General features: G+C 33.4%; 1 protein-coding gene and 1 pseudogene across 5 annotated transcripts in view; both read left to right on the plus strand.

Moving 5' to 3' along the window:
• The window catches only part of LMBRD2 (LMBR1 domain containing 2), a 42,070-nt gene extending 24,637 nt beyond the window's left edge, over window positions 1-17,433 (plus strand). The window contains exons 9-18 of one of the 5 annotated variants that reach the window (XM_015235464.3): window positions 359-542; window positions 1,153-1,334; window positions 1,877-2,010; window positions 3,407-3,512; window positions 4,334-4,431; window positions 5,891-5,994; window positions 7,176-7,222; window positions 8,540-8,645; window positions 10,717-10,846; window positions 11,787-17,433. In XM_015235464.3, the coding sequence (XP_015090950.1) occupies window positions 359-542; window positions 1,153-1,334; window positions 1,877-2,010; window positions 3,407-3,512; window positions 4,334-4,431; window positions 5,891-5,994; window positions 7,176-7,222; window positions 8,540-8,645; window positions 10,717-10,846; window positions 11,787-11,871 (1,176 nt within the window). In that variant the 3' untranslated portion in view covers window positions 11,872-17,433. The remainder of the gene's footprint in view (window positions 1-358; window positions 543-1,152; window positions 1,335-1,876; window positions 2,011-3,406; window positions 3,513-4,333; window positions 4,432-5,890; window positions 5,995-7,175; window positions 7,223-8,539; window positions 8,646-10,716; window positions 10,847-11,786) is intronic. The other 4 variants (XM_031676666.2, XM_072958778.1, XM_031676664.2 and 1 more) reach the window with 4 other exon arrangements.
• Window positions 17,434-23,865: 6,432 nt separating this feature from the next.
• Window positions 23,866-24,356, plus strand: LOC102540678 (UDP-glucuronosyltransferase 3A1-like; annotated as a pseudogene).
• Window positions 24,357-26,711: the final 2,355 nt, after the last annotated feature.

The raw sequence follows: 26,711 nt of genomic DNA on the forward strand, positions 1-26,711 counted from the left end.
TTAAGTATAGCCATTTTACCTTCTGACAGTTTTAGTTAGATTCATAGTTACTGCCCACAAAAAAAGAAATTTTGACTGAATGTGTATTAGAAACTTCCTTTGATCCTGTCCTTATCATTGTTCTTTGAAGTGTTTGAACTTTGTGTTTCTCGGCAAGGGCACTGTTGGCATTTGGGAGGGAGAATTATTCCCTGAGCATAATTACATGTGTTTTAGAATATTAACATCCTTGGCTCCACCCAGTAGATGCTACTCACACTTCCCCACTGTTGTGACAACCCAGACATGCTCCTTAGTGGGGAGTTGTACTGCTGTTGGATCAGAACACTGACAGGTATACCCCTGTTCTCTTTTCTAGGTGATTTATTCAGTTCAGAGACACCGCCGAACTCAAGTACAGTGGCAGATTCTTTTGGAACAAGCATTTTATCTAGAAGATGTAGCAAAAAATGAAACTAGTGGTACTTGTCAGTTTGTTCACACCTTTCAATCTCCGGAGCCAGAAAATAGATTTATTCAATATTTTTATAATCCTACTATTGGTATGTAATTTGATATAAATTTCAATGATGATTTTTCTGAAGGGTAGTATATATTTTTTTTACCAATGCAGAGTTGAATTGCATTTGTGTTATTTAACTTATACTAAGTGGTAATATTATATGTCTGATAAACTTCTCTCCCAAAATTATTTTACTTGTCATATAACTTATTATCTGTCAGTTTCCACTGTTACTTCACATATAACCAAAATTCTATGCAAAAATATATGCAGTATATTAAGAATATTTTATATACTTATTATGTATTTGAAACAATTAGAATTTTAAGCAATTTTAAATCAGAAGCTTGGCTCTCATCTTTAGTCTTGATATACTACTAAAATGTTCCCCTAAAATGTCCTCTTTGACTATTTACATATATTAGTCTATTTGCAAAACCTACATTCAATAGTCATAATTATTTTATTCTCCTTTGTGATTATTTAGTATATAATCTATAAATATTATCAAATTTAGTGTGAAGAACTTAATGAGAATACCACAGTGTCACAGTATTAGAACTTATGTTTACTTTATTTTTTCAAAACTCTGTGAATATGCTGTTATTCCTTTATGATTTTCCTAATCATTTTTTTCTTTTATCTTCCAGAGTGGTACTGGGAGTGTCTTTTGCGGCCATGGTTTTATAGGATACTTGCCGTGGTGTTGTCCATCTTCTCCGTAATTGTTGTGTGGTCAGAGTGCACATTCTTTAGCACTACGCCTGTCTTATCCCTCTTTGCAGTTTTCATACAGCTGGCCGAAAAAACATACAATTATATTTATATTGAGGTCAGTTTACTTTATATTTATCATAAATAAATGGCAGTTTATAGTATAATTCTTAACTGTTGTTGCTTTTCTCCATATATTTCTTTTAGTAATAATGAAAGCAGTGAAGTTTCCCACAGTGTTATTATTCAGACTTCTAAAAATGAGCTTCAACATTTTACTCAGACTATAGAAACTAAGAACTGTATTTGAGGAGAGATGAAAAGATGCAAAACAGTGCAAAATATTTTTATGAGAATACCTTGATCCTCTTTATGCCAATGAAGCTTCATAACTTCATGTGAAGAGTTTCCAAGGGAATGGGAGAACAGGCTCATTTCAGGAGGTGGATTTGAAACTTATGGATAGGATGTGGGACTAATTGAGATGTAGATTTTTTCATAATTTCATTTTCTTAGGAGTTTAAAAAATTGTGACTATGCTTAAATTTTAGAATGTCAGTAAATGTTAGCTGAAATTAAAGTACAGGGCTTGTGATTGTACACAAAGTGCTGAAGTCTTTCAGTCTTAAATTGGGTTTTTTGTTTTGTTTTTTTGTTTAGATTGCTTGCTTCCTTTCCATCTTCTTCCTCAGTATCTGTGTTTATTCTACTGTGTTCAGGATTCGTGTATTTAACTATTATTACTTGGCTTCCCATCATCAGACTGATGCTTACAGCCTTCTTTTCAGTGGCATGTAAGTAGATTGTGTTTAGAAACAAGAAAAATGTCTCCATTGCATGTATTTTCATGGTTCTTTCTTTTATTTCTTATTTATGGACCTTCCACTAACACCTGTATTTCTATGAGCTAATTTTGATTAGGTTTTAGTATTAATTAGATGCTTGTCGATTGCTAGCTAAATTCTGCTTGAAGTTTAAGGTTAAAATAGGTATGCTAGATTAGAAAGGAAAAGAAAGATATAGTGAGCCTGGATTTACCAGTTAGAGAGTCAATAAGTAAGTTAGTAATGACAGGAGCATTTGAGAATTTAGAGATGAAGGTAGACCTAGAAAGTATTCTGAGATTCAGTGGCCTGGAACTGAATTATGGAGGACTAAGAACACCAAAAAGAATACTCTTTGCTAAGAAATTTAGCAGAGGTTTAGAGAGATGGCTCTAGCTTGGACTAGGTTGCACAATCTATTATTTGTCCATGTTGTTAAATTAGTCATACTAGGTTTTATAAAAGCCAGATTTGGGGAACTTCAAGAGAAATCAATATCTGAAGCATCTCTAAGACTCTTTTTAACTTTTCCCACAAATAATTAGAGGCTTAAAGCAAGTTGTAAGTATAATACAAAGAGTCCTATTAACCTTCACCCAACTTCCCCCAATAGAGACATCTTATGTGGCGATTGTGCTATATCAAAACCAGGAAATTTACATTGATACATTATTGTTAACTAGATTACAGACCTTATTTATTTCTCATCATTTTTTATCCTTTATTCATTTGTGTGTGTGTGTGTGTGTGTCTGTGTGTCTCCTGTAACCACGAGCACAGTCAAGATACAGAACTATTCTATCACCATAAAAGAACTCCTCACATTACCTCTTTGTATTCATACCCTCTCATCATTTTTATCTCCAGCCATGTTCTCTTTTTATCTGGTCAAAACTCAGCTCTAACAATTATTTATACCTGTAGTTGTCAGAGTGGCATACTTTGATACAAGTTTGGATCTTTTATGTACTGAATTCAGTTCACCTTGAGGATGTTACTGTTCTTATCATGCTATTGAGACAGATTGCAGAGATGGTAGTCTTGGAAGAGGTACATACAAAGCTACTCTACAAATTGTTCAGATAAAGCAGTGCAAACACCACCAAAGGAGGTGTCCTGAGGCTGGTGTTTTGCCATGTAGGTGTTGCTGTTTTTAAGGAGGATGTGATTAATAGGATATTCAGAATGTCTTCCAAGTAAGTAAGGGCAATTCTGAGTTAGAATTCAAAATACAAATAGATGAGAATAATAATTACAGTGATCTAAAATGTTCTTAATGTATTTCAACATAATATAAAATGTATTTTGCTGCTTTATTATATATATATATAATCTTATATATTGTGTTTATAAATGCTTATTGCAGGTTATTTTGCCGTTTGACTCCTCCTTTATGTCTTAATTTCTTGGGTTTGACCCATATGGATTCATCCATCTCTCACCAGAATACACAGCCAACTGCTTATACATCTGTAAGTATGTTCAGAAAAGAGTTCTTTAGATTCATTATCTACATGGGATGCTATTACTGTGAAATTTCTCTTTAATGCTGGCAGAAAAGTTCTGTAGCATTATTAGATCTTTATAAAATAACTAAAACTTTCTTTCAAAGATTATATATGTAATTACTAATAATTGGATAAAAGTGATTTTAATAAAAAATTATTTTTTGAAACAAGGTCCTATTGTATTGTACAGGGAACTATAATCAATAACGTGTAATAATGAAAAAGAATACATATATGTATATGTGTATATATATATATAACTGAATCACTACACTGTACACCAGAAGCTAACACAACATTGTAAGTCGACTATACTTCAATTAAAAAAATATATATACATTTTTAGGTTGTCCAGCTGAGCAGTATCAGTAGACCTGACCTATAATAATATTAACTTTTCTGTTTATGGTCTTAACATATTTGATGATTTTCAGTAATAAATATAAAATATTAATTTCATTTAGGAGAAAATCTTAATAAATAAGCAAATTAAGATATAATAGACATATATAACATTGTATTAGTTTGTGTACAATATAAATTGATATATATATATGTTGTGAAATGATTACCACAATAAGTTTAGTTAATATCCATCATGTCACAGTTACAATTTTCTTTTTGTCTTGTGATGAGAGCTTAAAAATCAGTCTATTCAGTGCTTCATTTTTTGAAAACTCCAAATTTATTGATATAACAGTTTCTGGGTGAATTTTCTAATGATGAAAATGGTTGGAAGATATAGAACTTGTACTAATTTAACTTAATTTTTTCTTGCTCCTCAGATTATGGGTTCCATGAAAGTTTTATCCTTTATTGCAGATGGGTTCTATATATATTATCCTATGTTGGTGGTAATTCTCTGCATTGCTACTTATTTTAGGTAAGAAACTTAACATTGCTTATTTTCCCACATACTCTTAGATTGATCTGGATATTCTTTCTAACCTTAAAGCTCTTTTAAATATTCACTGGTTGGATTTTGGTTCTTTGTTTTATTGTGGCTTTGGGGATGCTAGGGATAGTTTAAAGAGATTGCTTGAATGATTGGGTCAAGTTCTTCCTCCCGAGATATTGTCAAGAAAAGGGAGGTAGAGTTGTTCTCTTACAAGAATTTAGACTACAAAGTGATAGGATTAATTACAGAATGTTATCTCCAAGTCCTGACCTTTGATACTAGCAGTCAGTGTAGCTTATAAAACACTTCCATGCCCAGCTTATATCCAGTAGCATAAATTAGTCTGAGGGCTTTTCCCCATGGTCATTTTTGGGTTTCTAGATACTTCAGACCATAGCCAGCACAATGGGTCAGGTGAGGAGCAATTATAATCAGGCAGTACATATGAGGCTGCTTTTTCTATAGGATCAGAAAAAGTGGTAGCATCTTGGCAGAGGTAAGACTCAAAAGGACTTAAAGGACAGGTACGTTTGACTTCCTGGTGCCCTGTCTTCCCACTTCCACGTGTCAGGCACCCTCACCCTGTACTCTGCCTATCCTCTTCACTGCTTATGTGCTCCATGACACACCAAAAATGCTACTTTAAAAAAAATTTATTGATGTCAATCAGTTTGCTTTTCTAACAAAAATGAGTTTCATCTAACCACTTTTCATTTAAATCTTCCAATACCATTATATAGTTATCATAAATACTATATATGTACCAATATCAGGATATTGAGTAAACAGACAGGTATTGTTTGAATAAATTCGCTATTGAATTTTTAAAAATATCTATATTTTACCTTATTGTAAGTAAAGGAGCTAAAGGATTATAATTTAAAATAAAACTGTTAATATGAACTAATAGAAAATCTAATATTTTCAATTTTTTTATGTAAAGTAGAAAAAAACAGAGGTTTATATTATGAAAATGGTGTATTAAAGGAAGAGACTAATCATCTTTTGGATGTCTAAAACTAAATTTTGATTGTATACTTTTTCATTTAAAAAGTTTATAAACTACAAATGGAACATTAGGAGCTTGTGTTATATAAATCATGTCTTATCATGTTAGTAGTTAGGTTGGTAAGATTAGCATCTCTTTTTCTCTTACTAGATTATTATGTGAATCAAGGAATAGATGGGTGGGATAGTGCCTTGTCAACTATAGAAGGAAAAAATCTGGTATGGTGCATACCCTAGTCAATGGAGTACTAGGCATTTAAGCATCCTAGAAAGAGAAATAAGCACTTATTCAAGAAAGACAAATGTCACTCTATGTAACTTGACATGATAACTAATAGTAAAACATAGGTTTCTTTTGGATGACAATACTAAAGAATAATTGAAGCATTTACAGTGTAAAATAATGGTTATCTTTTTGAAAATCTACCTTTACTAGTTTGGGAACTCGTTGTTTGAATCTACTTGGTTTCCAGCAGTTCATGGGAGATAATGATATGACATCAGACTTAGTTGATGAAGGAAAAGAATTAATCAGACGAGGTAAGTTTGTCTTTTCAAATAAATGAAAGGAAAGTACTAAGACTCAAAGTACAAAATTAATGTTTGTATAATTTATAACTTCTAGTTGATCTTAAGAAATCACAAATTAATTATTTTAGCTAAAATTCTACGTAAAGCTTTCATAGCAAAAATAATTTAAAAACATGATTGTTTCATCTGTTTGTAAGAAATTCAGCAGAAATTATTAATATGTGTGCAACTAAATAATGTCCTTGTTTGGTATTAGAGTCATTTTCCTGTTTGCTTTGAAACTGATTTGCCAAGATAAATACAATTATAAAACTTGTTAAAGAATCATAATTATTTTAATGCTGCATAGGAAATCATTCAAGCCAAGACTGGGTTTTAGAATGATGATCATTAACAACCTGGTAGAATACATGACACTCTACTAGAATCCAATCTCAAAACTGACTGCACCAAATTTCTTGACGTTCAAGTGATGGTAGAATTGGGGGGAAAGAAGAACAAAACGTGAGTTTTAGGATGTTGGCTCTTAGATATCCTCCCTACCTGGGTCTGGGGTTCTTGTGTGATCTTACTTAAAAGTAAGCCAAATTGTGTTGTGGCTCTAAAATAAGCCAGTCTAGCCTTCACATGCTCTCATAGGAAGGTAGTGTCTAGTTAATATAATAGTTCTACTGCTTTTTGCATTAATTAGACTTCATCTGGAATATAATGTCTAGTCCTGGGTAAGATTTTCAAGAGTGAGACTGATAAGTCAGAAGGAATTTAGAGAGGATAGCTGGAACGATGAGTCTGTAGGGCATATCTTATGAGAGAGAACCATTGAGTATATAGCCAGAAGAAAGGGATGGAAAAGACTCTTATACAGAAAGAAGTATGAACTTAGTTTAGAAGATAAGATGTAAAGAAAAAGAGAAGTTACAGAAAAACAAATTTTAAGTCACCATGGGGAAGAACTTCTTCCTCACTAAAACTATTTAGATAGCGCCGAAAGGGCCATCTTCAACAAAAGTAGAGAAGGTATTCTCTATAGAGTTAGGTGACCTGTAAGGTTCTTTCCACCAATATCCTATTACCTTTGACTCTGTAGTAATTTAAAGGAAATTGGTCATAGCCTGATACCTTTACTTCAGTTATTCTACATCTAATTAAACCATGTTATACCAAATTTGAGACCACTTTTCTGTCTCTAGAGAAGAGAAAAAGGCAACGACAAGAAGAAGGTGAAAATCGAAGAAGAGTAAGTACAGTACTTATTAAATTGCTGTAACCTAGAGATTAATGTGAAATATCGTAAGAATTTTATTGATTTAGAATAATTGGCTAAAAACCAAAGAATAGTAGGGAAATGACACAGGATATATTTTTACAGAAAGGCCATTTTAATAGTTGCAAACATACATGTGAGGTGTCCTGTCAGCCCTGTTCTAAAAAGTCATTAGTAATAAATTGCTTCATGTCTAACATCTAAGAGTTTCTTGTCTAGGGTAGGTGCTCAGTAAATATTTATTGAATAAGTGAATAAATTTATGTAATCCTGCTATTAAAGTGATTTTGATTGCTTTAAAATTATGCCTTTTTTGTAATGTGACATTAATTTTATTCCTCTTTAATTTTTCTTTAGTCCTTCATTTTCTGAGGCAAACTGACCTCCCAGAGAATGAAAAGGCAAAAATGAGAAAAATCTAGTCACAGTTACCATAAATTTTCAACACCTGGGTGTGTCCATGCTGGAAAAGTGAAGACCCAGCAAACATGATAGTTATCTTTGCGTATTTTAGTGTGTATCATGTAAGAGGAGACTCATTCTTTATTTCAGAAGGCATAACTAGGACCAAAGAGTGGAAGTTACTGGACAGAGTTCACCTCTCTATGAAAACTTCCGTAGTTTACCAGAATTGCAATGGGATGACACGTAGAAATTTCCAGGTCTTCTAGTAAGACAGCCAAATAACATCTGGCATGGCTATTTTAAATGAGATCCTGCACTGCACTGGAGGTTTAATTAGTACCTCTAAAATCCCTTTCAGCTGTTAAGAATCTAATGAGTATAATTCCAGTTAATATGGTTTTAGCACAGTTAAGATACAATGCCATATGTCATTATCTAATTATGTTTGTGTAGTACTCTTAATTCTGCTGTGAAAAATGACTTTTCAGGTGTCTAAGATTCGTAGTTTATTGGGGTGGAAGAAAATTTTGTTAACATCTCATTATGAGTTATCATAACTTTTATATGGTCAGGGTAACCTTACTATTATTTTGACATTTTAAATAGAAGAATTCAATAACTTAAAATAGTCATAGCTAGCAAAAATGTCTATAAATGTCTTCATTCAGGTTAAGTTTGGTGACTTAAAATCATGTTGAGATAAGAAAATTATTGATCTGAGTTTTAAAGGTACTGTGCTAATTATATTGATTATCTGATGACTTCCTGATGAAAAAGAAAGTAGATCCTATTACTTTCCATATATAATCTAAATCTGTTAACACTGATGAATTATTTTCTGACTGTGATTCTTGTGTCGTATATTCATGTGTGTTTCTTTGCTAGGAATGGAAAGAACGTTATGGGCACAGTAGAGAAGATTCTACTAGAAACAGAAATGTTCATATTGACCCAAAAGAATCAAACTTCTCAGATATTAGTACCAACCGATGTAAGTAGTTTATTGTCTAGTTTTCTTAGAAATTTTTCTTCTTGTGCTTACTTGCATAGAGACTGAGGATTAGGCTCCCCATCCAGAAATATCTTTATAGAACTGTACACGTGGTTCTGCAGTGACTTTCCCTTCTTATCTCTCAGCATAGGGGAGGAAGGGGAAACTCACATATGCATTCTGGTAGGAGGAGACATCTGAGACATCAAATGAATAGTTGTAGTTGTACTACCCTAAATAACAATACTTATCCCAGTCATATTCTAGGCAGATACTGATTTCTATTTACCTAGATGTTTTTCTTTACTTTCCTATTAGTTGGTGTAGGATATTCAGTCATTTTTATAATAATTTACTGACTGGCCCATATATGTCAGGTAGTTTCCCAGGAATACAAAGAAGATAAATTTCCACCCTTGGGATACCCATAATTTAGTGAGGGACTGATACCAGGCAGAGGACATTTGCTGGTGGGTTGAGTTAAGAAACCTCCCCTTGACCCTGCCACCTGCTTCTGGGAAGCAACAGAAAACCTGTTTTTGTCCAGGATTCAGCACTAAATAGAAGGCAGAGGTTGTTTGTTTTTGGGGGAGATGCAGGAATGCTCAGGTAGTATAAGGGTGCACACCTGATGCTGAGGGAACTTGGCTCAGAGGATGGAAAAAGAATTCTTTATTGGGAAAGGATTTGTTTTATAAAGAAATGCTGTTTAGAAATGAGTAGTACTTATCCAGGTGAAGGTGTCTTTAAAAGGAAGAATGAGTGGCATGTGAGAACCTTTGGGGAAATTTAGGTTTTTCTCTGTGACTACAGCCTAAAGTATGAGGAGCCTGATGAGAGGGGAGGCTGCAGAGATAGTTGGGAAACAGGTATTATCATGCTCAGAAGTTTGGGTTTTATCCCAAAGATAAGATTTCAATCTAGAAAGAAGCATGATTTAGATTTTTGGTTTAGAAAGAGAAATTTGACATCTATAAAAAGCATGATTTCCTGGTAAGTGAGACACAGAAACCAGTTTAGTATCTGTTTTAGTAATTCAGTCAAAAAATGATGAGGGCATAAAATAAATAGTGACCCTGAAGATGAAGAGGAAAGGATGTGTTGGATGATATTTAGGGTAAAGGAAATAGAAGAAAGCTAAAGTTTCAGTTAAAACTCAAAAACAGAGGGAGGATGATGAGTTAGAACCTGACATTTGGTAGGCAACAAGTGTTTGCTGATGAATGAGGGAAATGATGAAGGACAGAGTCCAAGATGACAAAAATGTAAGGTGTGAGAGCTTGACTTGCCTTAAGTTTTCAAAAAGAATTGTATCATAGTTTTATTGAAGCTATTGGACTGCTCAGAATAACGTGAAAACTTTAGGTTCTTTATAAAGAAAACCTTATATCACATAAAGAGAGAGTTCTCTAGACCTGCATTGATCAGGATAGTAACCACTAGCCACATATGGCAGTTGAGCATTTGCAATATGGCTGGTACCCCATGTTGAAATGATAATATTTTGGATATATTGGGCTAAATTAAATATATTAAAATTAATTTCACCTATTTCTTCTTAATGTAGCTGGTAGAAAATTTAAAAGTAAATATGGGGCTTGCAATTTATTTCTGTTGGACATTACTGCCCTGAACTCTTGCCTCGTGGGAAAAAGACTCAAGCCTTTCTTGAAGCGTTTGAGTTGATTATACCTTAAAGAAAATCCTAGCTGAGAAATGAGATGTAACAGCCCTGGATTCACTGTGAAACCAGCTGAAACTAGATTTGATTTGAACAGTTTCACTGTTACGATACCATAGTTAAGTATTAATTCTAATTCATATTAAGTCTTTGCACTGTAGCTGCTTCTGAGCTTTGACTAGCTAAAGGGAGAACTTTTCTTTGTTATTTTCTGTCATACTATTTATTATTTTAATCTGATTTTAAGATAACCATGTAGTTATTTTTTCTTAATATTGTCTTCACTATCAAAATAAAGATTCTTTATAATCTTGAATTTTCTTTCTGTGTGTCCATAGATTGTGACCCACAAAGACAATAGTAAGTGGACTTTTTTTTCTTCCTTTGCAGCAGCATCCAAATATACCAGATCTAATAATAGGAATGAAAGGGACCGAATAGAACTTCTCCAAGATGCAGAACCTTTGGATTTTAATGCAGAAACATTCACTGATGATCCTCTTGAATCTGAGTCAGGAAGGTAAGTTCCAGCTGTGCCATTTTGGCTCCAGCATTCCTCTGAAATTTTGATAACGTTCTGCCTTGACAAGATAAATAAGCGTAAGGAAAATACTCATCTTTACTACCAATAAAAAGCATTTTAAGCAACCTTTGATACCTTTTTATACCTTCTGATGCTTTTATAGTTAAGAAATAATAGCATACAGTGGTGGCAATTAGAAGTATCTTCATAAGCAACTAGTGGTATTATAAATAAGAAAGAAGAATTGCAATCAATTGGTAGAATCTTAACAGTATTTATATGCTTATTTCTGACAATCCCATTTATGAAATGTATCCTATTTAGCAAAAGTTACATAGCTATGACTGGGTGTCAGACACTGTTCTAAGCACTTTAACAATAATAATTGTATTTTATGGTTGTAAATCCAATTGAATTTGGATCTAGAGAGGCTCAGTAACTTACCCAGCATCACAAACCTTGTAAATGACAGTTAGGCATTTAAACCCTGGGACTCTGGCTACAGAGTCTGTGCTTTTAGCCACTATACTATGTGAAAATAATTAAACAAAAGCAAAATATATACATGAAGTTATTTGCTATAGTATTGCTTATAAATAGCAAGGAAGCGAGAATAGTGTATTTATATTCAACAATCTAGATTAATACCTAGAATATCTATTAATATCTCTTACGTTCCGTGATGTGTCTGTCGTACATCTCCCCACCCTTTTCTTTTTACGTCTCTCATCCTGCCATATGTGTCATATGGCATAGGTTCTAAAACAGTTGTTGGTTGGTTTGTAATTAGGTAAATCCCTTTGGAATAACATCCTTTGAGAATAAGTTTCTGATTTCAGCTACTGAATAGATTTTACAGTGCTTACAAACTATGTAGCCACTTCCTCTTAATGTGTTCTTATTTTTCTCTCCTCCTTTATTATTTTTGATGCCTCAGATCATTTCTTTATCCACCTTTCAGGTATCAGCCTGGTGGACGATACCTCTCAATGTCTCGCAGCAGAATATTTGACGATGTTTAAAGTCTGTATGAATTTATGGAATAACTAACCAAGATCAACACATTAGTTCAGTCTTTATGAACATCTGTATGCCCTAGAATTTACACTTAACTCTCAGTGAAAAGTGTCAGGATAAAAAAAGGCACTAAAATTAATCACATCTTAGTAATAATAGTTTATATTGTTCACTGAAATAGAGTGTCATCTTTTCTAATAGGATTCATTACATACCATTCCTGAAGTGTCTGCCTTAGAAGTACAGTTATGGTGGAAGGATTTCATTCATGGTAAAGATCAGTATATGTTGAAAATATGTAGTTAAATTTGTTTCAGATTAATTTTTTTCAGGAAAATTGTTTTAAAGGTCCAAGGAAGCCATAAGTCATAACTGAATAATGTTATACAGTTTTATTATTGTGATTTACATTTTTGCTGTTTCTGAAGGATGTGTTGATCCTTTATTTCCCAAAGAGATGGAGACCTCAGATAATAACCATATTTACAAAACCCATGTCTTAAAACAAAGCTTACTTACCAGACATAACTGAATGTAGAAAGCTCTTTTTCAACTCTGTATGTAAATTAGTGAGGTTTTTGCATGTATAATTAAGATTATACTTCAACTGATAGTGTTTGTATGTTCAGCATGTGTACTATAATCAGGCAGTGTATTACTTTTTCAGTCTCTGGTAGTAACTGGAAATTATCTTACGCTTTTGGTATTGCTTTGTAAAAGATTTCATTTTAGAGAGGTGTTCCCCTTTATCATATAGCATACTGATTTAAGTGTTGATCATTCCACTCAAGGAGAATTGCAATTGTTAATGGTGAAGTGTGGGGTTTTTTTAATAGCCGAAGAGCCCCACAAAATTATCCACTTTTTAAAGGTGCCTCTTTATGCCTTTTGAAAAGGAACATCTGGTTATTCAAATGTTACAAAGTGAATCTTTACTGTTATTACTAACACTTAAATTGTGGTTTACAGAGAACAGAAAACTCTATTATAATGGAGATGTGTAATAACTTGTTGGTTAAATATATTATTTTAAATTGAATTTTTTAAACTTTGTGTTTAAGCCAAAGTTAGATATATTTTAAATCATCAGCGTTTTATTGCACAGTGGATGTAGTTGAGCACAACACACTTGCAGAGAGTTTTTATGTCCCTGAAGTATTTGCAGCTCTTAGAGAATCCATACTGTGGATTCACCCAGTGGTGATCATACTTGAACTTGCCCACGGCCATCTTAGTTTAACATCTATTATCCTGCGTAACTTTTAATAGCGTTCATTTTCACTCTTAAATATCCCAGTTTGAAGGTGAATTATATAGTCACCCAAACAATTTGATTATATGTTTCTTGAAGGTAATTTTTCCCTGAATCATAATTTAAATTTTTTATTTTCCTATTAGTGTTATCATGTAAATTTTTAAAAAGACACAGTTCTATGCAGATACTGAAAGGACTAGCGTATCATCCTAATAATCTGATTTTTAAAAAGTTTTACAATCTCTGAGATTAGATCCCCTTTAAAATAATTATCAGTGGATAGATTTTACTCTCGAAGGTTATATTGGCTGTCCATTTAAGGACACACACACACACACACACACACACAGCCTTTTATTGTGAAGTATCGTTAGAGAGCAGTAGGCCAGGAGCAGAGATAATTTAACACTGTAATTTCATGATTGACCATTGAAACTTTGGGCAAGTCATGTAACCTTTTAGTGCCTCAATTTCTTCTTTTTCGAAATGAAAATGATACTTGCTGTTTACCTCCTGATCTACCTCACAAAGCTATTGTGAGGGTATTGAGTTGATGTTTAGATAGTGGAGTTTAAAAAGACAAAATAAGTTGTTAGCTGTTCTGGTTTCCTTAAATGGTATTTGAAGGTATTGGATAGGAAAAGGATCACCCCAGAAAGGGGTCCAGTTTCTTATTATTACAGAGAAGCTTGTAAGTCCACCAAGCAAAAACTCTTTTTGGAATACTTCATCAAGATCCTGTGAAAATAATACGGTTTATTTTTTAGTCTTTGGGTTTACTTTGGAATATTTTCCTTAAGTATAATGTTGTTTCTCATCAGGCTTTATCATGAAACTGAGATGCTACTGTAGAAATAGAAAAAGAGAAGAGATGATCCAATTACTTTATAACTTACAATAACTTGAGATAAGTCGATAGAAATATGTAAGGGAATGTACTACTTTCCTCCATTATTAATTTTTTTATAATAATCGAACTATATGTAATAATTCACAAATAGTATAGATCCCTTTAAGACTTTGGAGTCATTTTCAAACCAATTTTTGGTTGTTTGAGTGATCCAGAGTATTCAGCTTTTCAATCAGAATTTATCTAGCAGGATTTCATATATGATCAGATCATATAGGTAGGTTACCTGGCTGGGTACATTTGTGTTGAGAAGGTAATGATTTAACCACTGAGTTTATTGCTGGGGAACTAAGTTAATATTTGTTAAGTCACCTTGTATAAAAAACTGTAGTAAGAACGGACATTTTCTGTTTTGAGAAACTTATGAAAATGTAATGACATCTACTGCAAAACATTACTACTAAGTTCATACACTTTGCATGTAAAGTACCTTTCTTGAATTACTTCTGGCAGTTACCTTTTGATGTCTTTCTTACATAACAATGGCTATCTGATTAAATTTTCTAAATTATTTTTATAAATAATTGTTTGGTAAGGATATTCGATAAGCCAGTAATTCAAAATAACCATTGCAGAAAGTAACAATGAATAATCTGTTAATTTCATTAACCTGTAATTTGCTAATTAACTTTTGTTACTGCGTTAATAATTTATTATTATCAATAGAGCATTTCTGTAAAAATCATTATTAAAATAAGCCTAATTATCAGAATGTGTTCTCTTATCAAATGAATAGAAGGCCTTTGGAATAACTTCATCACACAAGAGGCCCTCATTTCACAATAGTAGGAAGCAAATCAGAACATGCGAGGGCTATTTATTTACAGATCAGAGAATTCGACAATCGAAACTTTCTAAAAAAAAATGTTGCTATTTGATTTGTTTTGGGGCTCTACTATTTGATTATATTGTCATTTCTTAAATTTACTCTGGTTATGTACCCAAATGAAGTTAAATGTGGATAGGAAAGTCCTGTGTGTTTTTTTAAGTATATTTTAGAGTATTAATGAAGAAGTTTCATTGATGTACAATAGCAAACCTCATTTTTAAATACCTTTAGTAGATTTAGGGAATGTTCTTGATTTTTGTGTTGATTGCTATTTTAAAGGAAAAATAAACTCTCCATAATTATAATTCACACTGTTCAGTAATGTGAATTTTATGCTTGTGATTTGAGTGGGCCATGCCTGAAAATCACAAGGATAAATATATTTGCACTAAGAGACAAAACACATCCCTGAATAATCTTAACATACTTGAATCTTCAAAGTGTAATATATTGTATTGAATTCTAAACGTTAAGAAGTAAATGGATTTAGAGTTTTATCTTTCCTTTCTTCCTTCATCTCTCATTCCTTTTATACTTTCCTTCCTTTCTGATGCCTCTCTTTATAGTATAACTTAGACTGTGCTGACAGATTTTTCTTCCATTTGTTTTGTGTACACAGTTGCTTTTTGATGATCAGTACATGTAAAAGGTAGTAGTTCTGACTACAAATCCCATGACTTGAATAGCAGTATTGCACATAAAGTAGTGAAACAGATTTTGCTAGGCAATTAAGCTATATCTGAATGTAAATGTGATGCATGCTAGCTCAGTGTATTGTCTTTTTTGTCACTTAAGTAGGGCACTTCAGTAAAATGAATTATTCTCAGTGTAATGTTTCAGCATAAAATTAGATTTCCAAAAACAGTGATTGTTAAAAACCAAACAAACAAACCCAAAACATTAAGAACCTTGAGACCTCTTTTTTATGAAAAGGAATTCGTAAATAACATACATCATTGTCAAAGTTTTTGTTAAGAGAGGTTGGAACAATACAAGAGGGTTACAGGAGACATTCTGAAATATGAATTCGCTCTGTGTGGGGTACTTCTTTCCAACTCAGCGACTTTTTCTGCTCAGAGACCTGGAAGACCAGGCAGTGTTATCCCTTGTACCAACTCCTGGAAACCAGGCCCTGTGAGCCATCTACACCAGTGGAATAGCCACTAGCCCTGTCCCATCTCTGGTCCCACTGCAATGGGAACATGCCCTTACCCCTAATCCCTTTCATGTTCAGTCTGGTTTTCCTACAGTTTTATTTCCATTTTCAAAAGATTTGTCCACTGAGGTTGATCAAAGCCTTGCTGTAATTTTGAATTTGTTAATAAAGCAAGAATATTGGCATGTTCCTTTCTCATAGATATCCTAGAAGACATTTGTTTTTAACCCTCCCTAGGAAGAATTAACCTTTTTTCCCATGAAAATCTTTTCTTTTGTCTTGATCGCAAATCATTTTGCAAAAGGAGATTATTATTGTACTTAGTGCAAAAGACTAGAAAGAGTGGTTTACTGTGGCAGACATGTAGGATAAGGTCATAATTTGTTAATCTGACTGTACAACACTGTTTTGAGTTATTGACATCAATCTTATCAACATAGTCACTTAAAGGTGTATATCTCAAAAGAATACTGGCTAGCATCTTCCCTATTTGGTACACCAAGTTGTAGGGGAGAGATTCTGTATTTTTTTTTTTAAGCAATCCAATGGATTTGTTTTTGTCCATATTTTGAAAACAACTTGGATTTTTCTCATTTATAAGGTAGAGAGCATGTGGATCTTTCTTTTAAATTACTGTAATCTAATATATATTTATACATTGTAGCATTGAAAAAAGAACTCTAATGTTGATGTTGTTACTTCCTGGTATTTAATTTTTATAAAATGTTTTTGTAAGTAACTAATTGTAGCATTGCTTTTAAGTAGTTTAATAATCTTTCTCAAATAAGTTCTGCCCTGAACCTATTTCCTTAGGGCAGTATTCTAAAATTCAGTAGTCTAGTAGAATTTGAAATATTCATAAATCTCTTTAGTATCTTTTAATACATGCCAGTACCCAAGCAAAGCATACCAAAAGCCTAATTTCTGTGTTGCATTAATAAAGTACTTGCTACTTATTTAATTCAGTGGATTAGGTGAAATAGAAGATAAGTCTTTTCAAATGTACATCTGATCATAATTTTCAAAATGTTCATTATGTTCATTTTTGGTGCATGATGCCAAATTTATCTTTAATCAGCTGTTACTGCTTGGTATGTAATGGCAAATGTTTTCCTTTCTGACCAATGCGTTGTAGATTTAACTATTTTTCTCTCCAGATTCTCACAACATTTTCAAATATGAATTTGGAAAAACCTGCAAAGTGCTACTATAAGTAAGTTAGCATCTTTGGCCTTATCTATGCATAATGTTCTCTCAGTTTGGTTTTGACAAACTCATGGTCTTGCAATTGCTCTGTAGTATTTTAACTTACTGTGATGTAATGAATTTTTGAAATGTTTATTTGATTATCTGTTAAAATATAAGAAATTATGTAGCTTTGCATGAAATAAAGTAGATTTCTACAAGTTACTAAGAATTTTGCTGATTATTTGTTTTATTTCATACCATCATTGAGATTAAACTTTTAAGTAGACTGAGGCATTTTTTTGTTCCTTACAAATTTATTAACAGGTATTACAAAAGAAATATTTTAAGGTAAATAATTAAATGTACTTCAGGTTCCACATTACTTTATCTTGTGTTTAGAATTAAAATAGTAATTGTTACCAAAAAATTAGAGCAGAAATCAGTGAAACTGAAAACAGGAAAACAATAAAGAAAATCAATGAAACCAAAAACGGAGTGTTTGAAAAGATCAGTAAAATTGATGAAACCTGGCCAGGCTGACCAAGAAAACAGAGCATTGCTTTCCAATATACCAAGAAGAATAGATGAAATTTGAAATTAAAAATACAACACCATTTATGTTAGCCCTAGCTAATGCATGCAATAAGACAAGACAAGGAAATAAAAGATACACATATTTGGAAGGAAGAAATAAAACTGTCTTGGTTTGCAGATAATATGATTGTCTACATAGCAATCCAAAAGAATTGACCAAAAAAAAAAAAAACCCAAAAAATAAACAAAACTCCTGGAACTAATAAATGACTGTAGGAAATTTGCAGGATATAAGGTTAACATACACTTTCCCTTTTACTAGCAATAGAGGAGTGGAATTTGAAATTAGAAACAATACCATTTACATTAGTACCCCCCCCCAAATTAAATACTTAGGTATAAATCTAACAAAATGTATCTAAGACCTATATAAAGAAAACTGCAAAAGTCTGATGAAAGAAATCAAATAACAAAATAAATGGAGAGAGATAGGAAGACTCAATATTGCCAAGATGTCATTTCTTCCGAAATTGATCTATAGATTCAATGTAATCCCAATTAAAACCCCAATAAGTTACTTTGTGGATGTTGACAAACTGATTCTAAAGTTCATATGGAGAAGCAAAAGGCCCAGAAGAGACAACATAATATTGAAAGCGTACTGACACTACCAACTTCAAGACTCACTATAAAGCTACAATAATCAAGACATTGTGGGATTGGCAAAAGAATGGACAAACTGACAATGGAGCAAAATAGCCCAGAAATAAACCCACATACATATAGTCAATTGATCTTTGACAAAGGAACAAAGGCAATTCAGTGGAGAAAGGATGGTCTTTTCAACAAATGATGCTGGAACACTGAACAACCACATGCAAAAAAAAAAAGTGTAGACATTGACTTTATACAAAATTATCACAAAAATTAATTCAAATTAACTAAAACTATAACACAAAACTTCTAGAAGGTAACAGGAGAAAACATGAAAGTCTTAACTGGAAATCTAGCTTAAGCAGTATCTTTACTCCTCCTGGATGCTACAGGACTTTGGAACACTATTAATGCAGTTTCTTCCACTCCCGACATATATGGTCCACTCCCACCTTCCAGAAGGTGAATTTAGGCTTGACAATCGGTATATATATCATACAAAAATGTGTGTATGTGTGTACCCAGAGACATGTGCAAGAATGTTCATACTTTATTCATAATTTTTTCAACCATAGATAACTCAATGAACAGAATGGGTTTATTTATTCAATATGATAGGTATATATATATGAATAACTAAGTGATAATGAATTAATTACATCTGTGCAACATGGATGAAACTCAAACATAATGTGGCTCCAAAGAATCCAGACATGAAAACATAGTGTGATTCTACATATTTTAAGTTCAAAAAAAAGATAAAGCTGTAGAGTCAAAAGATTAATGCTTTATAGTAAAATCATAAAAAAAAAACCAGGAGGAGATTACCAAACATGTCAGGCTATTGCTTACCTTTGAGGAAGAGGAAGGGAATTAGTGATGGGATGGAGCACAAGAGAAGCTTCCAGATTGCTGCCTGTGTTCTCTTTCTTGACTTGGGTGGTGGTTTTTCAGGTGTTCACTTGGTAATGAATTGCTAAACAGTACATGCTTTGCTATATGTACATTTTATTTCATAATAAAGTTAAAATATATAGAGACTTAAATTACATAACTTATACCATATAAGTTGGGAGTGGAGGAAACTGCATTATAGTGTTTGACGTTCATAGTAACATCCAGGAGGAGTAAAGATACTGCTTAAGCTAGACTTTCAGTTAAGGATGCATGCTACTGTAATCTCTTTGGTAATCATTAAAAGAATAGAAATAAGATACAGCTTCAAATAGAGGGAAAATGGAATGATTAAAAAAATCAATTCAAAAGAGCAAAAGAACAAAAATAACCCCCAAACTAAGATTTTATTGTTTAGAAGTGCACTTACAGTTGAGCAAACTATAAAGAAAGTCATGTAATTTACTATATAAGTCAGAGTATGCTTCTGATAGGGATGAATATTCAGCAGTATCACTCAGGCTTTGGGTTACTAAGGGCAGTGTTTTCAGTGTTTTGATTTTTGTACTTGGGCGTTTTTTACAAACATTTTTCTATTTATACTTATTTACTATACATTTATATTTTATGCACTTTTCTGAATGTATCTACATTTCAAAATGTAAAAGTTTTCTAAAAATAGTTGAAAGTAAAAATCACATGATCATCTCAAATAGATGCAGAAAACTTTAATAAAATTTGACATTTATATTTTTAAAATTTCTATTTTTTTTAACATTTTTATTGATTCATAATCATTTTACAGTGTTGTGTCAAATTCCAGTGTTCAGTACAATTTTTCAGTCATACATGGACATATACACACTCATTGTCACATTTTTAAAATTTCTATTTTTATGTACAGCATTTAATAATTTTTATGCACAGCATGTAAAATTCTACTTTTTAAAAAGCATTATTTTTATTCTGATAAAGAATGCATATCTACATGTATATATAAAGATATGCATATGTTTAAAGAAGAACCCCAAATTACTGCAAAACAATCTTGAGAAAGAAGAAAGGGCTGGAGGAATCATGCTCCCTGACCTCAGACTATACAGCAAAGCTCCAGTAATCAAATAGTATGTTACTGGCACAAAAACAGACATGTAGATCACAATAAACACAATAAAGAGCCTAGAAATAAACCCATGCACTTACGGTCACTTAATCTATGACAAAGGAGGCAAGAATATACAATGGAGAAAAGAAAGTCTTTTCAGTAAATGTTGCTGGAAAAACTGGACAGCTACATATGAAAAGAATGAAATTAGAACATTCTCTAACACCATATACAAAAATAAACTCAAAATGGATTAAAAACCTAAATATAAGACCAGAAACCACAAAACTCCTAGAAGAAAACATAGGCAGAACACTCTTTGATATAAATTGTAGCAATATTTTTTGGAATCTGTCTCCTAAAGCAAAGGAAGTAAAAGCAAAAATAAGCAATGTGACCTATTTCAAGTTAAATGCTTTTGCATAGCAGAAGATGCCATTGACAAGATGAAAAGACAGCTTACTGAATGGGAGAAAATATTTGCAAATTATATGGTCAATAAGGGGTTAATATCCACAATATATAAACAGCTCATACAGCTAAACATAAAAAAAAAAACCCAATTAAAAAATGGGCAGAAGACCTGAATAGACATTTTTCCAAAGAGGACATGCAGATGGCCAACAAGCACGTGAAAAGATGCTCACCATTACTAATCATTAGAGAAGTTCAACTCAAAGCCACAATAGGATATGGTTATCATCACACACCTGTCAGAATGGCTATCATCAAAAAGAATACAAATAGCAAATGTTGGCGAGGATGTGGAGGGAAAAAAAAAAAAAAACCTTTTATACTGTTGGTGGAAATGTAGTTTGGTGCAACCACTGTGGAAAACAGTGTGGAGGTTTCCCAAAAAACTGAAAACAGAAGTACAATATGACCCAGCAATTCCACTCCTGGGTGTATATCCAAAAAAACCAAAAACACTAATTCAAAAAGATACATGCACCCCAATGTTCATAGCAGCATCTTTTACAATTGCCAAGATAGGGAAGCAACCTAAGTATCAACAGATAAATGGATAAAGATGTGGTATACATATGCAATGGAATACTATTCAGCCATTAAAAAGAATGAAATGTTGCCATTTGCAACGATATGGATGGACTTGGGGGGTATTATGCTAAGTGAAATAAGTCAGACAAAGATGAATACTGTATGATATCACTTAGGAGGAATCTAAAAACAGCAAACTAGTGAATATAGCAGATACAGATATAAACATACAGAGAACAAAATAGAGGTTACTAGTTGGGAGAGGGAAGGAGAACGGGCAGTTTAGGGGTAATGAATTAAGAAGTACAAACTATTGTGTATAAAACAAGCTACAAGGATATATTGTACAACACAGAATATAGCCAATATTTTATAATCACTATAAATGGAATATAACCTTTAAAAATTGAATCACTATATTATACATGTGTAACTTATATTGTACATCAAGTACACTTCAAAAATAATAAAAAAGACAAGAAAATTTAAAACTTTTTTTCTGATAAAGGATACATATCTGCATACATATATATAGACATGTATATGTATAAACAAGAACCCAAAAGTGCTGTGAATGTCATCCTTAATGCTGCAATCTTTACCTTTACGATTCAGAGCAAGCCAGGGATGTCATCATCACCACTTCTCTTCAATGTTGCCTGTTCCATAATCATGAGAGAGAAAAGCCCTAAGAATGAGAAAAGAAACAAGCTTGTTTGAATTCAAGACCTCCTTGGCCTGTCTCTTTCTGACAGTATGCTAGCTGTCTGCTTTTCCTCCTCTGAACCAATCAGAAGACCCCCCATCAAACATACCATAGCCTGAACTGACCATGCATTTGGTCACCTTTATTTCTCCCTCATAACTTTGTATTCTTTGGAAAGAAGCCTGCCCTACCTGTCCCACTGCTGAGCTGACGAAACAACTTCCTCTCACTTGCTCCCAATTATTATCAGGAATTCTCCTCACAGACGGGATTTTCTTATTGAAACAGAAGTTTTAACGATGTTTTCCCCAACATTAGTGCATTCCCTCGTCTTTCTTCTGAACCAATTGTAAATATATTTGAACCATTTAAATATATGTGAGTGGTGATATACCCTGTGTCCTTATGTTAGGGTAAATACTTCTTTGCCTTCTCTTTCCCTCCAGAACAGTTATTCTGAAAACTGGCTGCATATTAGAATGACCTGAGGAATTCTGAAAGACTACTTATGTCTCGGTTCCATTTCAGAGTGTCTTATGTAAATGTTTTATAATGAAATCCAGGCATAGATGTATTTGCAAAGCTCCCAGGGATTCTAGCACACAGGGTACAGATTCTCCCCGCCTTGAGCCATGTCTCTGTCTCTCCCAACATCACTCCCCAGAGGGCACAGGGCAGAGTTCTCTCTCAGAGAGAACTTCACTTTAGTCGGGCCTTCACTTTAGTAAAATGAGGTCATACAGTTCAATTGCTGATCATTCATTTCATCAGCTGACTGACTTCTGGGCATGGGAAGTTGGAATCTCTCTTTTCAGCCAATAGTCTGGGTCCTGAGATCATCAGTGTAGAATCCCTTAGGTGGGGCATTTATTAAATTCTGTATAAGCTGTAGCAAATGTTTAAACATTATTAAAAGAAAAATAAATGAATCCCCAGTAAAACAAAGTAAAACCTCAGGTAAAAGCTGACACGGGATATTAATCCTCAGCAGGGTTTTAAGAATCTGTATCACAGAAGGGGCCCTTGTGAGTGAACAAAGGTACAAAGTCCTCATTCACTGGCTCTTCAACAGGAGGCCCAGGAAACAGTGACTTTTTTTTTTTTTTGAGAGATTTGCTGCCAGTGGAATGTGAAGACATCTGTTGGCCCAATAGTTGAAACCAAGAGACCGGCTGATGTCGCTGGCGCACAGCTTTAGAGTGGTTTGTTCAATAAAAAATGCTGTTCCTCCACTTGTGTTCAAGACCCTGTCATCAAGATGCTGACAGCCCCAGAAAGCAAGTGCTCCACACAGGTTCATCTGAGAGCAAAGTCAGCACATAACGGAAGGTAACTGAGAGCATCATGGATGAATGTCAGCATTCAGCCAGGAGAGGGAGATCAGAGCCACCAGTCGTAACTCCTGAAGGCAGAGCAGGAATAGCACTGCAAGATGGTGGGTACAGTTGAGATGAGGGGAAGAATGGAAGAAGGAAGAGAGCACGAACATTCTAAGCACCAGAAAGAATTGTAGCAATGACAAAAAAACAAGGAAATGGCATGGTGGATTTGGAGGTCATGAAAAGAGCAGTAGCTGGAGCAGAAAGTTCACAGGGGAGAGCAGCGGAGCTGGCGGGATGCTGCTGCTGGAAGAGCTTTCTAGATGTTTTCTTCTGATGCCAAGAAACTTCCATGTGTTTTAAGATTAACACCTTCCATTAATATTGAATTGTCTTTCACGTCTTTTTTTCTTTTTTTGAAGAGATTCATTCACAAACCTTTTCAAGATCATGGAGTTACATGCAACTAATTGTAGTCATTTGTTAAGAAGGGCAGATATCACGGGCTCCTTAAAGAATGAGTTTCCACCTGGTGGCGGCTGACGCTGTCGATCGCTTCCCTCTCCTGGTTGCTGAGAAACATGGAAGGCCATTTGCAACCCTCCTTACTAGCACATTTAGAATTATGAATTTGGGGCTGCAGGAGCCCGTGTCTGACAGTCCAGCATTCTACTCCTCCCTAACAGATCACATGGATTTCTAGGGCTAAGTGAAGAATTCTCTGATGTTCTTCATTTCTTCCTTAGGGGAATGGTATAGCCACACTGTTTGTTTACACTACCTGGGAACATTTCCCAGAAGGCTCTAGGCCAATGTTATTCCATCTTCAACTGAAAGCAGAGCTGTGGTTGGTTAATTCTAACTTTGCCTTTGATTTTGCCCAGCTCCTGCTTCCTAACACTGTTTATATTGGAGGTTTAATGGACAAACCTGTTGAATGAACACCTCAAGTAAGTAGAACTTTTGGGCTCCTTTTGGAAGTGAGGAATCACCCTCACAATGGTACCTTTCATGCAGAGATAGCAGTTGCTCAGACATGGGGTAAATGTGGGTTTATCTTTTAAGGAAATTGCTAAATAGTTCTCCAATATTTGGCCATATACACATCCTTACCAACATTTGGTGATGTCAATCTTTTTAATTTTAAGACTTTAAAGCTGATGTCATCCAGGCAGGCTCATATTGGAATAAAGATATAAAGATAGATCAATAGAACAGACTAGCAGCATTCACAAAAAATCCTACACGTATGATTTTTTGATTGATGACCAAACTGTGATGCAATTTAATGTGGGGAAAAAAGGTTTAAATTTTTTTTTCAATAAATGTTGCTGGAGCAACTGCATACCTATATGGGAAAAAGTGAACCCTGACTTGTATCCAGCACTGTACACAGAAATAAATTTGAAATAAATCATAGACTAAGTATATAGATAAATCAAAAGCTTCTTGAAGAAAACAAGTACTATCTGTTTGAACTTGGGGTAATCAAAGTTATTTTGTACTGGACACTAAAAAAGCAGTAATCTTAAAACAAAAGGTAACTAAATTGACTTACATCAAGAACTGCAATTCATCAAGAGATTCATTAAGAGAATAAAGAGGCAGCTATATACTGGGAGAAGATATTCCCCAATGTATATCTGACAAATGACTCTGATCTAGAATATATAAATATTCCTACTAAAAATAGGAAAAATTATACCAACCAAATTTTTAAAATGGAAAAAAGACTTGATTGAGCATTTTATAAATAAGGATATCCAAATTGCCAATAAACTTACGAAGAGACGCGTAGCATCATTTGTCATCAGAGAAATGCAACTTAAAACCACAAAGAGATATCATTTCACATCCATCAGAAAGACTAACATTAAAAAAGAATGAGACAGACAATACCAGAGATAGGAAGTAATTAGAACTGTTATACATTTCTGGTGGGAATGAAAATTGGTACAATATTTTAGGAGAACGTTTTGGTAGTATCTAATGAAGATTTACATACCCTACCCTATGATCAAGGAATTCTACCCCTAGATCTATACCAAGGGAAATGCACACATATTTCCAACAAAAAGCATGCATAAGAATGTTCACAGTAGCCTTATTTATAGTAAGAAATGGGAACAACCAGATGCCCATTAACAATAGAATGGATAAATTATGGTTTCATACAAAGAAATATTACACAGCAATAAAAATGAAATTCTGCTACATCCAATAATATAGAATAATAATAATAACTTCTAACAGAAGTTATGTGAAGTAAAGTAGCCAGATCCTTCCTCCCCCCTAGAAGAGAGTACATACTGTGTAATATTCAGTGCAAGAACAGGTAAAATGAATCTGTGTAATAGAAGTAAAAATAGTGATTATCTCTGGGCAGATAAGTATTGACCAGAAGGTGGTAACAGCGAATTTTCTGGAGTGAAAGAAAGGTTCTGTATGTCAGTCTTGGTTGTGGTCACATGATAGTAGATGTATGCTGGAAATCCTTGATATCTATAGTTAAGATCTGTGCATTTTATTTTATGCAAATTATCAAAGGGAAAGGAAGTAAATATCTCACATAGCCTCAATAAACAAGAGTGTAATGGTGTCTAATTTTGTTCTTTTTTCTCTACTTTTCTATTTGTTGTAGGATTTGTTACACTGTACTGACAAGAAAACATAGGCTCACTGAATGTAATTAAATTCTTGAATTATTTTAGAACCCATGTTCTTTCTATTTTATAAAATAAATTTTCTTTTCCAAACTGATATATGCAAATAATTTTAAAAGTAAATAAGTACTACTAGGCTAATTTAAAATTTAAAAAGAGTTCCCTATTTCATTGCTTACCAGCTCAGCCCACTCCCTCACCCTATTTTCCACGTGCAAACAACTTCTACAATATTTGCTGTTTTATCTGGTATTTGCCCCCATTTAGTAAATATTATGCTTCTATCATTATCAGTTGACTCATCAATTTAATTTTTTCCCAATACTTACTGAGGTATACTTTGCACATCTTTTTGTATGTTTATTGGCAATTTGGATATACTTATTCATAAAGTGCTCTATCAAGTCTTTTTCCCATTTTTAAAATTAGGTTGGTATAATTTGCTGTTGAGAACCAAGTTTCTTCCTTTTGGAAAAGGGAATTACAAATGAAAGAATGGGGAATATTAGAAAAACCTATTGAATTGGTGTATTGAACTGAAGTAGTGTAAATTCATGATTTTTCAGTAACTAAATAATAGACATAGCTGTAGCATCTATAGGTACAGAAATAGATATGGAATCTTGGTATCTA

The sequence above is a fragment of the Vicugna pacos genome, chromosome 3, assembly GCF_048564905.1.
Source record: "Vicugna pacos chromosome 3, VicPac4, whole genome shotgun sequence".
NCBI lineage: Eukaryota > Metazoa > Chordata > Mammalia > Artiodactyla > Camelidae > Vicugna > Vicugna pacos.